The sequence below is a fragment of the Schistocerca cancellata genome, unplaced genomic scaffold (assembly GCF_023864275.1).
Source record: "Schistocerca cancellata isolate TAMUIC-IGC-003103 unplaced genomic scaffold, iqSchCanc2.1 HiC_scaffold_782, whole genome shotgun sequence".
NCBI lineage: Eukaryota > Metazoa > Arthropoda > Insecta > Orthoptera > Acrididae > Schistocerca > Schistocerca cancellata.
In genome coordinates, this window is record NW_026046793.1 from 1,591,675 (window position 1) to 1,606,384 (window position 14,710).

A 14,710-nucleotide genomic window follows, 5' to 3' on the forward strand; every position below is an offset into this window, starting at 1 on the left:
GACAAAAACAGCAGTCAAACCAGTGGAAACGTGCCGATTCTCCGCCACTCCTTCCGGTCGTGGCATTAGTGTTCTAGGAAGCAAAAGGGATCCTGTTTGTACTTGTAGATTATCTCCCCACTGGGCAAAAAGTTACTGAAGAATACTATGCTAACATCCTGGACAAATTGCAACAAAAAGACCGAGGAGGAAAGTTAGCAAGGAAGAAAGTGATCTTCCCTCAAGACAATGCGCATCCGCACACATGTACCATCACCATGGCAAAATTACACAAACTAAGGCATTAATTGTTGCCACACCTGCCTTATTCACCTGATGTAGCTCCACTGGACTTCCATATCTTACAAAAACTGAAACTTTTTCTTGGTGGATGAATCTTCACTTTAAATGAAGAATTGATGGCCGGAATTGGCAACTGTTTTGCAGGCCTGTAGGAAACTCATTTTTGAGATGGGATCAAGGCAATGGAACATCGTTGGACCCAGTGCATTAACCTACAAGGAGACTACACTGAAAAGTAACAAACATTTCAGTGATGTAAGTACTTTTTTTTTCTATTTCGTTCTGAGAACTTCTCAAACTGCCCTCGTAACTTGCTGTGGTACAATCAGATGGCAATTTCTCGTTGTGCCTACTGATATGCTGTACAGTGCTGTTCACGACACAGTCCATCAACCACAGGTATTGTTGATGAGCAGCGGACATGTTGAGCATTTACAGTAATGCTGCAGGCTAAAGCAATGAACTAAAATTTGTACTGTACTGAAATTGGAATCCTGGGTTTCCTGCTCACTACACAGACATGCTGATGTTATGCCAAAGTTGCCGCTGCTACCAGAGCTGCAGTGAATACTCTTGTAATCTCCCTCCCATATACAAATTCCAGTTCACACCTCAGCCCATTGCTATTCCACTTCTAAACTCGCGTCAGTATTGCAGAGGCTCTCCAATATTGGAATAGTGCCTTGGCAGTGAGTGAAATGGGATTAATCCTGCCTGTACATCGTGTAAGTTGATGTTTCTGCCTCAGCCTATATCATTACTGTAGATATAGGTGAGGAACATAAACTGTATGTGATTAATCTTGAGTGCTTGTTATAAAGATAATCTTTACTGAAAATTGATTGTTATGCTAATTATTGCTTTTATAACAATGAAAACAATTTTTGATAATGGAATGTAATTGAATAGATAAGATTTACTCGTCAACCGGTGGCAGAACACAGATGGAACACGGCATCTTTCCTTTCCATCCCGTCCGTCAAGTCTTCCCTGACACGCAGTTCTGGGTGATTTTCCCCAAATCTGTGCCTTTTCCTGGACCTCTCCAGTCCTTTTCCTTCGCCTCTCTTCCTTCCCCTTCAGCTCTTCTGCCTAGAGGAGCAGCCTCTGCCTCTGAAAGCTTGCCTAGCAACCTAATTATTGCTTTTGTATCGTACAAAGTGCTATCTGTTGGTTATTTTGCACACTTTTTGGTTTCAATAAAACCCTATGTCATTTCAAGCATGTGTAAATTTTTACATCACTACCTATGTTATTTTGCGAAGTATTGAATTTTCAAGTGTTAAGACTTTTGGCTAACCCTGTATTATTAATAATTAATGTGTACTGCTCTTCTGAGTCGGCACCAATTCACGGGAGAAATCGTGTACAAAATAATAAAAACGTGTCACTGAACAATTATTACTGTCAGTCGTGACTAATGCGTGTGGCCAGTGGTTGAAAATACTGCTACAGTTGTAAGAGTCTTTTATTTAACACACGACCAGTTTTGAGCTATTAATATGCCCATCTTCAGTTGTCGTACTGGAAACGGTAAGAGACTAAAAATAATTTTTACACTCGGAAAACGCACAAAGAAAACAAAAAATCCATAAATTTAAAAACTGGCGGTCGGGCTAGGTGCCGTGAAACGTAAGTCGGTGCCAAAGTGACGTCTGGCAGCACTACGGAAGACTGCCCGGGTAAAGAAATGTGTAAATAATACCGGAACACTTACGCTCGGTACTGTGACCCCGAGGGCCGTGTCGGACGAGTAGAAGACGTGGTGTGCTTCCGACGGGCGCAGGTAATACGTTACATAAATTTTATGTCACAGCTTCCACTCAGTTTTACTACAGTTCTGTGCTGCCTCGGTCAACATCTTTCTTTACCGTGCGTAATGCACTGTTAACATTTTTTGTGTAATGTTTTTTAATGTAAATCACCAATTCAGATTGCGAATGGCCGGGCTAGTGGTCTCGCGTTCTTCTTCCCGTCAATAGATGGCAGTACCTCTGCCACTCTGGTTTACCAGTTTGCTTCCTCCTTCGTGCCTGCTCTACTCCGAGCTCTGCACTCGTTGGTAGCACACCGCACCTTGTACTTGCCACTGTGGCTCTCGGAGTCACTGCACCGAGTGTAAGTGTTCTGGTATTCTGTGCATATTTCTTTACCCGGGCAGTCTTCCGTAGTACTGTCTTGTGTCACTTTGGCATTGACTTAGGTTTCACAGCACCTGGCCCAACCAACAATTTATAAATGTTTCCAAATTTATGGATTTTTATGTTTGCTGCTTGTAAAAATTACCTCCTATAACTTCCTATTTTCAGTAAGACACCTGAAGACGGGCGTATAAGAGCCCGAAAGTGGTCGTGTGTTAAAACGACCTTGCAACTGTGGCAGTATTTTCAGCCTCTGGTATAATTCTCAGTTGTGGATGTTCCTCCGACAGGATTGATTGTAGTGCGTGTGGATTAAGTTTTGAGAACAAGAGTCGGTAATATTTAGTATCGATATATTTTAGGTCGGCACCGTAACTGGCGAGCTTTTAAAATTACCGTAGTTTTACAGGATTGTGCTACCTGACCACGAAATTGTTCCACTTGACCTCCTGTAGGCATTACCGGAAACGTGCAGTGGTGTTACAGTAAACAACTAGAGTTGTGATTAAGAAAAGTGCATCACACTGTGAATTGATTTAAGACAGTTGTGCATATACTGTCAAGTGATTCAGCATGTCCTCAGGAAATATCACGGTGAGATCTCGTGATAAGCTGACTACAGTGCCGTCACCCTCAGGTGCAATAATATTGTTTGACTAATACTACTGATAAGGTTGTCGATTGACTGTTTAGTGGGCAGTGACAGCTGTCCTTATACCAGGGATGTTGCAGCTGTGTCAGATATTTAGCACGGTAGCTGGAAAGAAAGCAAATCAATTTGTAATTATATACTTGAATTTTTTGCAATGTAAATGTTCTGTCCATTTTCAGCACGCATTATCAGATTCAGCAGACATAGAAGTTGTAAGAGAATGGGCAAAGCTTCAAGTTACGAGACAGACTAGTGATATAGTCTGCCGTTCACTGAAGGAAATAATTTCGGCTGGTAGCTCACTTCGTTGCGACAGAGACTTTCTCCGTGTTGTTCTACTTGATGCTGAAAAGAAACTTAATGCACTTGATGAAAGATATGTAAGTATTAGCTTTTGTCCTACATACACATTACATATGTAAGCTGAAATAATATACCATTGGACATATGCAGTGCATAGTTCTAGTAAGTAACTACTAAAGCACTGAGTGGTCTGTATTTCCAAATACTTACTTCTATTCTTTCAAAGTGTTGTTGTTGTTGTTGTTGTTGTTGTTGCCGCAGTCTTCAGTCCAGAGACTGGTTTGATGCAGCTCTCCATACTGCTCTATCCTACGCAACCGTCGTCATCTCTGAGTAACTACTGCAACCTACATCCTTCTGCGATTTTTACCCTCCATGCTTCCCTCCAATACTAAATTAGTGATCCTGTGATGCCTCAGAAGGTGTCCTACCAACCGATCCCTTCTTCTAGTCAGGTTGTGCCACAAATTTCTCTTCTCCCCAATTCTATTCAGTACCTCCTCATTAGTTACGTGATATACCCACCTAATCTTGAGCATTCTTCTGTAGCACCACATTTCGTAGGCTTCTATTCTCTTTTTGTCTAAACTATTTATTGTCCATGTTTCACCTCCGTACATGGCTACACTCCATACGAATATTTTCAGGAAAAAAGACTTCCTGACACTTAAATCTGTACCGATGTTAACAAATTTCTCTTCTTCAGAAACACTTCCCTTGCCATTGCCAGTCTACATTTTATATCCTCTCTATTTTGACCATTGTCAGTTATTTTGCTCCGCAAATAGCAAAATTCATCTACCACTTAGTGTCAAATTTCCTAGTCTAATTCCCTCAGCATCACCTGATTTTATTCGACTAAACTCCATTATCCTTGTTTCGCTTTTGTTGACGTTAATCTTAAATCATCCTTTCAAGACACTGTCCATTCCGTTCAGCTGCTCTTCCAGGTCCTTTGCTGTCTCTGACAGAATTACGTCATCAGTGAACCTTAAAGTTTTTATATCTTCTCCATGGAGTTTAATACCTACTCCGAATTTTTCTTTTGTTTCCTTTACTGCTTGCTCAATATACAGATTGAATAACATTGGGGATAGGTTACAACCCTGTCTCACTCCCTTCCCAACCACTACTCCCCTTTCATGCCCTTAGACTCTTATAACTGCCATCTGGTTTCTGCACAAATTGTAAAAGCCTTTTGCTCCCTGTATTTTACCACGGCCACCTTCAGGATTTGAATGAGTATTCCAGTCAACATTGTCAAAAGCTTTCTCTAAGTGTAAAAATGCTAGAAATGTAGGTTTGCCTTTCCTTAACTTATCTTCCGAGATAAGTCGTAGGGTCAGTATTGCCCCCCCCCCCTCTCTCTCTCTCTCTCTCTCTCTCTCTCTCTCTCTCTCTCTCTCTCTCTCTCTCTCTCTCTCTCTTTCACCCACTGTGCTGCTACCTCTGGTTGTTACGGGAGGTGGAGGGTAAAGTGTTGTCGCTCCGTCAACAGTGTTGCCATTCTTATTACTCCAGTTACACTGCTTATGAAATCTAGAAGAAATCAAAGGTGAGAGTCTATTTGCACCAGTGCCGATACTTTTGAATTTATTCACCATTCCTGCTGAATAGACGGCAAATGTTAGATTTGGGATGATGTCGTGCACTTGAGTAATCCAGTGCCTGTAAATATTGAAATATTCAACTTTTTAGCTTCTTGTGATTCCTTGTAAGGTCTACTGTATCATTACTCCTTTCAATACTTATTCCCATGTTAGCCATAATGGGGGGAATTGAGTATGGTTTGTAATAGACAGCATTTAACTAACTCACAAACACCTGTATATTTTATACTGTGTATTTTTCATGTAGATTTTACAAAATACTGCTCCGTTTTCTCAAACAAACAGAGATTTGTACCTCTCACAACTGTTTGTCCCAACCAGAGAAGGGACTGTCTAAAAAAGTAACAGAAAAATCATGGAAATTTGCTTTTTATTTTGCAGTACTGATTCTGACATATCAATGATTATACTGGTTGTTACATAAAACTGCAGTTGTTCTGTAATAAGTACATGCTGATTCTTAGAAGTCTTTGGAATGACCTTTTCACAAAATTCCTATCGTGTACTAAGCAACATCACATCTTTAAATAGTGATCAGATATTAAAATACATTTACAGCAGTCTTCAAAAGTTACAGAAATCAGATAAGCTACACACAGTCCCCACAGCCTCAATGTGATCAGAGAATGGAAACGTGGTCCAAGTAGTCTGTGTTCTTATCATCTGTGAAACTAAGTTCAACCGTGGGTGATTTTAAAGCACCTGTAATACATTCAAAAATGGTGACGTTGGTTTATCTGTCAATTCTCTACAAGCTCTTGCAAATACATATACTTCCTAATCCAAGATACTTACCTGCTATAAACTTCCAGCTTCATTTCACATTCTGATATATCACTGGTACATGTGGACAGGTAGGCATCATATTTCTGTGTGTTTGTGGCACAGACAATACAATAGTGTACGTGATTAGGTCCCTTAGCTGACAAAACTGGGAAGCTGTCACATCATAGTATAGGCACAACTGTTGTGGCATGACCAAAGATGTTGAGTCTGATCTGTGGGTGACCAATGATATTAGGTAAGCTATTAGTGCAATATTCACTGACATATATTTGTTATTCTCACTTGTGCTATCTTATTAAAAGTAGACGATCGAAACTCTTACATCATAAGACATGCTGCATGTAATATTAGAAACTACAGTACAAAGTCCATCTACAGAAAATTATGTTGGGCTTCTTAATGAGGTGTGCCAGTCAGTGTAGAAAATGAAATAATACTGATGTAGTAACAAATGGTATGACCCGCCAGGTTAGCAGAGAGTGCTAATGCGCTGCTTCCTGGGCTCAGGTAGACGCACCAGCCCCAGATCGAATCTGCCCAACGGATTAATGATGAGGGCTGGTGTGCCAGCGAGCCTGGATGTGGTTTTTAGGAGGTTTTCCACATCCCTCTAGGTGTAAACCAGACTGGTCCCCACGACCCACCTCAGTTAAGACACGCAGACATTTGAAACGTGTTTGCACTCATTCATGATTTACACTAGATGCAGACAGCTGGGGTACACTGTGTCCTGGGGGGGTGGGGGGAGGGTTACGGGGTGGCGGCAGGAAGAGCCTCCGGCCAAATCAGATAGTCAGCACTCCAACTCTGTGAAAGGTGCGGGACAAGGTGCAAGCAATACTAAGTAACAAATGGTACATTAGAACCAGTTACAAATTTTATATACCATAGCCAGTAGAGTTATTTCAACAATATATGACAGTACCGATGTTGGAATCTACAGGTGTTGTCTGAGGGAGGGGGACCTACTTTAGATTGCCTGTATGAGGAATCTAAATTACTGTAAAAGTCAATGCAGAAAGAAAGTATTAGCTACTGTTTTGTGGAAGATAGCCTCATTTACAGCTTATATTTGAAAGTCTTGTAGTACCAGCTGATTCATAGCTCTTACATGATGTCATGTTACATGTACAAATGTAACATTCATTGTCTAAAAATATGCCGGGCATAGACGTGGGGCATATTAGTCACACTAAAAGCTAAAATCTCCATTGGTAAATTATTAACAGGAGGATCATATTTTCCTCAAAACTGTAGCTACTACTTCCATTTCGCATAAAGTTGTTGTTATAAGCTTTAATCGCCAATAATTGCGTGGATATTCAAACACACTCACTTGGAAACAATAGCTGGTTACATGACAACAACTCAGTATCTCTCATTCGACTACCGTGCCGTGCCGTGACACGCGGCCAGCGCCGTTCGTAGCTAGGTGGCGCTCCCACGCTCAGCCGAGTTGCGGAGCGCCTCTATCACCATTTGCGCGTGCTGTCGTGGCGGCACTGTTAAATGTCGTGGCACTGTCACAACACTTTTCTCCCCTTGAAAAAAAAAACTCTCACTTCCTTGGAGACACGGACAGTGAGGAGACATCCGTGGCCTCTTGTGAGGCCCCGAGAACATCCCACGGAGAGACACGAGAGTATGGTCGAAAATGTCCAAGACGGAAGCTCGTCCGTGGAACGTGCCTCCTGGACGAGATGATGGGTGAAAACTCCGGAGCAGCATCCGTAGGTGTCGTGGACCTGGGGGTGTGCTCCAGCGAGATGGGTCCCGGAGAAGGCGGCGTATTCTGAAGCGCTAGAGACGTCGGCTGCATAAACACGTACGGTAGATCGGCAGCAGCTACAGGACTGGCTTCTCGGGCTGGTGGAGGCGAAGGAAGGGGCGGTGGAACCGGCGTGGCCACCACTCGTGGGCGCATCTGGTCGTAATGGCGAACAACCGTGCCGTCGTCCGTACATATTTCACAAAGCCGGTGGCCGCGAAGAGCCTTGACCACCCCTGGAATCCATTTAGGGCGAGATCCGTACCCTCGTGCCCACACGTCGGCACCCACAGAGTATTTTCCCGCACTAGGGGACACAGCACAAGGCCTGACAGGGTGAAGCAGGTGCAGTAGAGTGCGCGGTTGGCGGCCGTGCAAGAGTTCAGCAGAGGCGTGAAGCGATAAGAACTCAGAAATTGCAGCAGAGCGTCATCTGTGGAAAAATCACTAAGGAATTTTTTCATCTGGCTTTTGAAAGTGCGGACAAGGCGCTCGACCTCCTCATTCGATTGCGGATGGAAGGGCGGTGCTGTAACATGACGAATCCCTTGTCCAGTACAAAAATCACGGAAGGTCTGCGAAGAGAACTGAGGGCCATTGTCCGTGACGATCGTGGATGGAAGACCTTCTAGCGCAAAGATTTTGGTCAAAGCCAGCATCGTCGCCGCAGTGGTGGGTGACGGATACCGAACAACAAATGGAAACTTCGAGACGGCGTCGATCAACAGTAGCCAATAAGTACCGAGGAAGGGGCTGGCAAAGCCAGCGTGCACCCGTTCCCATGGCTGCGCCGGATCAGGCCACGGAGAGGGCATTGTACGAGGTGCAGCCAGTCGTTGAGCACACTGACCACACGCAGCAATCGTGTGGGCGATGTCCAAATCAATACCGGGCCAATAAACGTGCCTGCGGGCCAGGGACTTAGTCCGAGAAATCCCCCAATGGCCTTCATGCAATAGTTTGAGAACATCTTTGCGAAGAGAGGCTAGCACCATGACCCGTGGAGATGCGCCATCCGTGGCCAGAACACCACCACCATCACGAACAGATGAAGGTGCAAGGCATGGTAGCTGCGAAGGGGATCCGATGCCCGGCCTTTGGTCCTGTCCAGCCAACCCCGTTGAACAAAACCGATCACCTGACGCAGGACCGGGTCCGGCGCAGTACCTGACGTGACCTGCGAACCTGTAAGTGGAAAACCCTCGACCGCACGACGTTCTTCCTCATCAATGTGGAAACAGAGTAGTTCATCACGATCGAAAACCGGGTCGGGGCCCATCGGCAATCACGACAATGCATCAGCGTTGGTGTGCTAGGCCGTGGGGCGATAGTGAATCTCATAGTGAAAACGAGAAAAGTATAAGGCCCAACGTTGCAGGCGGTGAGCTGCCTTATCCGGAAGAGACGCCGATGGGCTGAACAGAGAGACCAGTGGCTTGTGGTTGGTGATGAGGTGAAACTTAGAACCATAAAAAAAAAGCGCTGAACTTTTATAGAGCATAATGATAGCGAGCGCCTCCTTTTCGATTTGAGAGTAACGCCGTTGCGCATCGTTGAGGGTCTTGGAAGCATAGGTGATGGGTCGTTCCGACCCATCCTCATACCGATGGGCGAGAACAGCCCGTAGGCCATACTGTGATGCGTCAGTCGCCAGAACCAAGTGCTGACACGGACAGAATGTGGCAAGACAAGGCGCCGACTGCAAATGAGCCTTCAGGCGGACAAAAGCCTGCTCACACTCGTCGGACCAACAGAAAGGGACGTTTTTGCGTAACAGCTGATCAGAGGATGAGCTACCGCCGCTGCGGATGGATTGAATTTGTGATAATAAGCAATCTTGCCTAGAAACGCCTGAAGTTCTTTGACCGTAGACGGCCGGAGTAGAGGGTTAATGGCCGCAACGTGCTGACGTAGAAGACGTATACCCTCACGGGACAAGTGGAAACCAAGATACACAATGGAGGGTTGGAAGAACTGTGACTTGTCCAGATTGCACTTCAACCCAGCCGAATGCAAAACCCGAAACAGTGAACGCAAATTGCGAAGGTTCTCCTCAGTGGAGGCCCCCGTGACAACAATGTCATCCAGATAGTTGATGCAGCCGGGAACGGAAGCCGTGAGCTGTTCCAAAAACCGCTGAAAAATGGCCGGCACGCTAACGACGCCAAATGGTAATCGCTGGTACTGATACAGCCCACAAGGAGTGTTGATGACGAGAAATTCCTTGGAAGAAGCATCCAACGGCAACTGATGGTACGCCTCCGATAAGTCAAGTTTGGAAAAGAGCTGGCCCCCAGTGAGGTTGGTAAATAACTCCTCAGGACGGGGAAGAGGATAAGTGTCAGTGAGGCTCTGAGCGTTGACAGTGGCTTTAAAATCGCCACACAATCGCAGACTCCCGTTGGGTTTAGAAACCACCACGATTGGCGATGCCCATTCGCTGGAGGTAACAGGAAGGAGAATCCCTGAAGCTGTTAACCTGTCTATCCCAACCTCGACAGGTGCACGCAACGCCACTGGAATAGGGTGTGCCCGGAAAAAATTAGGGCGAGCTGTAGGTTTAAGAGTAATGTGGGCTTCAAAATCCTTGGCACGACCCAGACCAGCAGAGAACACGGACGGAAATTCAGAACACAATCCATCCAGCTGTTGATACGGAATATCCTCAGAGATGAGGTGCTCATCATCATCAACGGAGAACCCGAACAACTGGAAAGAATCATAACCGAACAGGTTTTCAGTGCCCGCATGATCCACCACATAAAACGTGAGGGGCCTAACAACAGACTTGTAGGCAGTGGAAGCATCGAACTGGCCAACGATAGGAATTTTCTGTTTATTATAAGTTCTCAGATTTCGCGTAACTGGAGACAAGGGAGGGGAGCCCAACTCCAAATACGTGCGAGAATTAATGAGAGTTACTGCAGAGCCAGTGTCCACTTGCATGCGAATGTCTTTATCCAGAACACGAACAGTAACAAACAACTTATTTGTTTGAGAAAGCACACAGTTAACATCCGTGTCCGATGCCTCGTCCTCGTCGACAGGAACTTTAGGGGACCGACATACAGAAGCAATGTGGCCTTTTTTCCTACACGAATTACATGTGGCCCAACGTTTCGGACACGTGGCCCCGTCATGCTGTGCGAAACAACGTGGACGAGAAGGAAGTGCGGAACGAACCTGTTTCTGCGGTTGCTGTTTTTGCTGCGAGCGTCGCGGCCCAACGCGACGTTGTTTACGTGAGTGAACCGCCGCCACATCTTCGTTCCCCTGTGAAACAGGCAAATTGTCCGTGTCGAAAGTTGACTGTACAGACGTTCAATCCCGTCTCCAGCCATCCTGATTTAGGTTTTCCGTGATTTCCCTAAATCGTTCCAGGCAAATGCTGGGATGGTTCCTTTGAAAGGGCACGGCCGATTTCCTTCCCAATCCTTCCCTAACCCGAGCTTGCGCTCCGTCTCTAATGACCCCGTTGTCGACGGGACGTTAAACACTACCCACCACCACCTTGACTGTACAGCGCCTCCGTCACACCACACGTCTATTTGCGCGCCAGCAGTGTGAGACACTTCAAAGGATTGAGTGATGCTTAGAACTTCAGACAATGACGGGTTTGGCAGTTGTAGGGCACGTTGTCTAACTTCTTTATCAGGAGCAAGCCCTAGAATAGCATCCCTAACCATTGAATCAGCATAAGACTCGTGATGAGTGTCCGTGACAAACTGACTCAGACCGTGTAGTTACGCCGCCCGAGCCCGGTAAGATTGATTGGGCTGTTTACGACCCCGGTAGAACGCCACGAGGGCGGCAACGATGTGGGTGTGTCTGCGGTAATAGTTAGACAATAAGTCACACATTTCTTGGAGGGACAGAGAGGCAGGTTCCCGCAGAGGGGCTAACTGAGATAGCAGCTGATAGATCAGTGGGGAAATCCAAGATAGAAATAACGAATTAAACATAGGAGTGTCGACAACACCGAAAGCCGAGAAGTGTTGCCGCAAACGCTTCTCATAATCCTCCCAGTCTTCAGCGGCCTCGTCGTAAGGAGGGAACGGAGGCGGAGAAGAGGAAGACAGACGATGAGTAAGCGACGTCGACAACACCTGAACAGCAGCCGTCAACTGTGTTTGCTGTTCAATGAGTGCTTGCATAAGCTGTTCCGTGTCTGCCCCGTCACGAACACACAAATCCACAACGCAGTGAAAATATCCGACCTCGTCGCCAAAAAGTGTTATAACCTTTAATCACCAATAATTGTGTGGATATTCAAACACACTCACTTAGAAACAATAGCTAGTTACACGATAACAACTCAGTATCTCTCATTCGACTGCCGTGCTGTGACATGCGGCCGGCGCCGTTCGTAGCTAGGTGGCGCTCCCGCGTTCAGCCGAGTTGCGGAGCGCCTCTATCGCCGTTTGCGCGTGCTGTCGTGGTGGCACTGTTAAATGTCGTGGCACTGTCACAACAGTTGTAGTGTGGTTTAGGTGGTCCGTACAGGCAATCCAAAGTAGGTCCCTTCTTCACATAACACTTGCAGGTTCCAATATCTGTACTGTAATATATTGTTGAAATGACTAATGACATGGTGCAACCAACTATGGTTTTCCTGTTTCATTATAACACTGCATGGTGAAAAAAGATTCACCTACTGTGTGTGTGTGTGTTTGAGGGAGCGAGAGATATTTATTTTAATACATCAGTATTATTTTATTTCCTAAACTTACTGGCACACCTCATTAAAAGGCTTCTGTGGTTGGACTGTACCACAATTTCTAATATTACACGTGACATAATATCTGATGTAAGAGTTTCAATCCTTTACTTCCAACAAGATAGCATGTGAGAGAATAACAAGCTTATGCCAGTGAATATTCCACCAGTACCTTACTTAATGTTATTGACCATCCACAGATAAGATCGTAAACATCTTCAGTCATACCATAACAGTTGTACCTATACTATGACATAGGAAGTTTGTTTTTGTCAGCTAAAGGACGTTATCACATACATTGTTGTATTGCCTTTGTGCCACATACGCACCAAAATAAGAAGCATACCTGTTCACATGTATCGACAATGTATTGGAGTGTGAAAAGAAGCTGGAAGCATAAGATATGTAAATAACTTGGGTTATAAAGTGTATGTATGTGCAAGATCTTGTCAACAATTGACGTATAAACCAATGTCACCATTTCTGAACGTGTTATGGGTGCTTGAACATGACCCAAGGATAATAAAAAGAATAGTCTACTTGGACCATGTTTTCATGCTCAAAACACTGGACTGAGTTTACCCTCTTCAAAACAACTGTGGAGCTCTGATTGTGTGCCTCTTCCTGTTGGTGTGGCCAGCAATGCAACATAACCAAAAAAAGGTTCATGCAGACATAAGATCAGCTGTGCAAGATGTCTTTAGTGCTTTTGAAAGTGAAACCTGCATTGCCAGTTTGTCAAAGGATAAGTTTTGGTCCTGTGTGAAATCCACCAATGGATCAAATTTATCATTTGTAGATAGCAACTGCACAAAAATGGAAGATGGAAAAATTCTAGAGTTAGAAACAGTTACTCAGATCACATGTTCTCCACATTCACTTCCGTGCACACATTGACATATATGCATGTGACACGTGTAAGCAGGAGTGTTTGTGGAATGGAAAACTAAGAGTCAGGAGGAGGGGGCGAGGGTCCAGTGGACATTATGAAACAACTATTAGATAATACCTGTAGCCTCTCTTAAAGTAGTTGATGACAGACCTGTGGAACAATGAAAAACCTGTGATTACACACACACACACACACACACACACACACACACACACACACACACACACACACACAAAATAAATATACATAATCTCCTGAATATTTATATCACTAACCTCAGTTTGTTGATTAATTATGGATCATGTTTCCCACGTATGACTTTCTGGAAATGAATATGTTGTCAGTGACTGTATATCCTCTAACACACAGTAAACAACTGTTTTTCGATATCTGAAGGAGCATGAGAAAATTATCATTTCCATAATTTTAGGGGCTCCGGACAGGTTGATATCTTAATTTCCATTCCCCCCCCCCCCCCCCCCCCCCCCCTCTAGTCATGGTCTACAGAATTTACCATTCCCAATAATAAATAAAACACGTATTATCTCCTTAGTTCTGGTTTATTCATTTGTTTCAACAAAACATTGTGCGAGTAACCATGTATACGAGGGGCATTTGAAAAGTCTGTGCATAAATAAAAGCTACTTATGTGTTTGGCGTAAACCTTTGTTTTTTGAAATAGTCTCCTTTTAGACTTATGCACTTCATCCAATGTGATTATAATTTGTTGATCCCTTCCGAATAATAGGAATTATCCGTATGCAAAACAGCTATTAGTTCCTGCAATCACCTCCTTGTTTCAATAAAATCATTGTCCTGCCAGCTATTTCTTCAAATTGGGGAACAAATAGTAGTCTGGAGAATAGGGGGGATGTGAAATGAGTTGGAATCCTATTTCCATTAATTTTGTGACCACAACTGCTGAGGTGTGTGAAGGTGTATTGTCGTGATAAAAAAGGACTTTTTTGTGGTCCAATTGCCAGCGTTTTTCTTGCAGCTCGGTTTTCAAACAGTCCAGTAATGATGAATAATATGCACCTGTAATAGTTTTACCTTTTCCAGATAGTCGAATCCCAAAAGACAGTCGCCATAACCTTTCCGGCCGAAGGAACGGTCTTTGCCTTTTTTGGTGCAGATTCTCCCTTGGTAACCCATTGTTTAGATTGTTGTTTGAGCTCAGGAGTATAGTAATGTATCCATGTTTCATCCACAGTGACGAAATGACAGTTAGTCCTGTGGATTCTTCCTGAACGGCTGCAAATCATCCTTGCAATGCTTCGCACAATTCAGTTTTTGGTCAAGTGCGAGCAATCGCTGAACCCATCTTGTGGATAGCTTTCTCATGTCCAAATATTTATGCAAAATAATATGTACCCATTCATTTGAGATGCCCACAGCACTAGCAATCTCACGCACCTTATCTCTTCTGTCATCCATCACCATATCATGGATTTTATCAATGATTTCTGGAATTGTAACCTCCACAGAGCATCCAGAATGTTCAGCATCACTTGTGGCCATATGGCCACTCCGAAAATTTTGAAACCACTTATAAACTG

At 44.4% G+C, this 14,710-nt stretch overlaps 1 protein-coding gene across 5 annotated transcripts in view; it reads left to right on the top strand.

Annotated features, from left to right (window-relative positions):
* LOC126143121 (disks large homolog 5-like) overlaps positions 1–14,710 on the top strand; it is an 886,848-nt gene that overhangs the window by 851,148 nt on the left and 20,990 nt on the right. For 2 of the 5 annotated variants that reach the window (XM_049915305.1, XM_049915302.1), the window contains exon 6: positions 3,255–3,455. The exons of the other annotated variants lie outside the window; for them this stretch is intronic. In XM_049915305.1, coding sequence (XP_049771262.1) covers positions 3,255–3,455 — 201 coding nt within the window. The remainder of the gene's footprint in view (positions 1–3,254; positions 3,456–14,710) is intronic. 5 annotated transcript variants of the gene reach the window in all.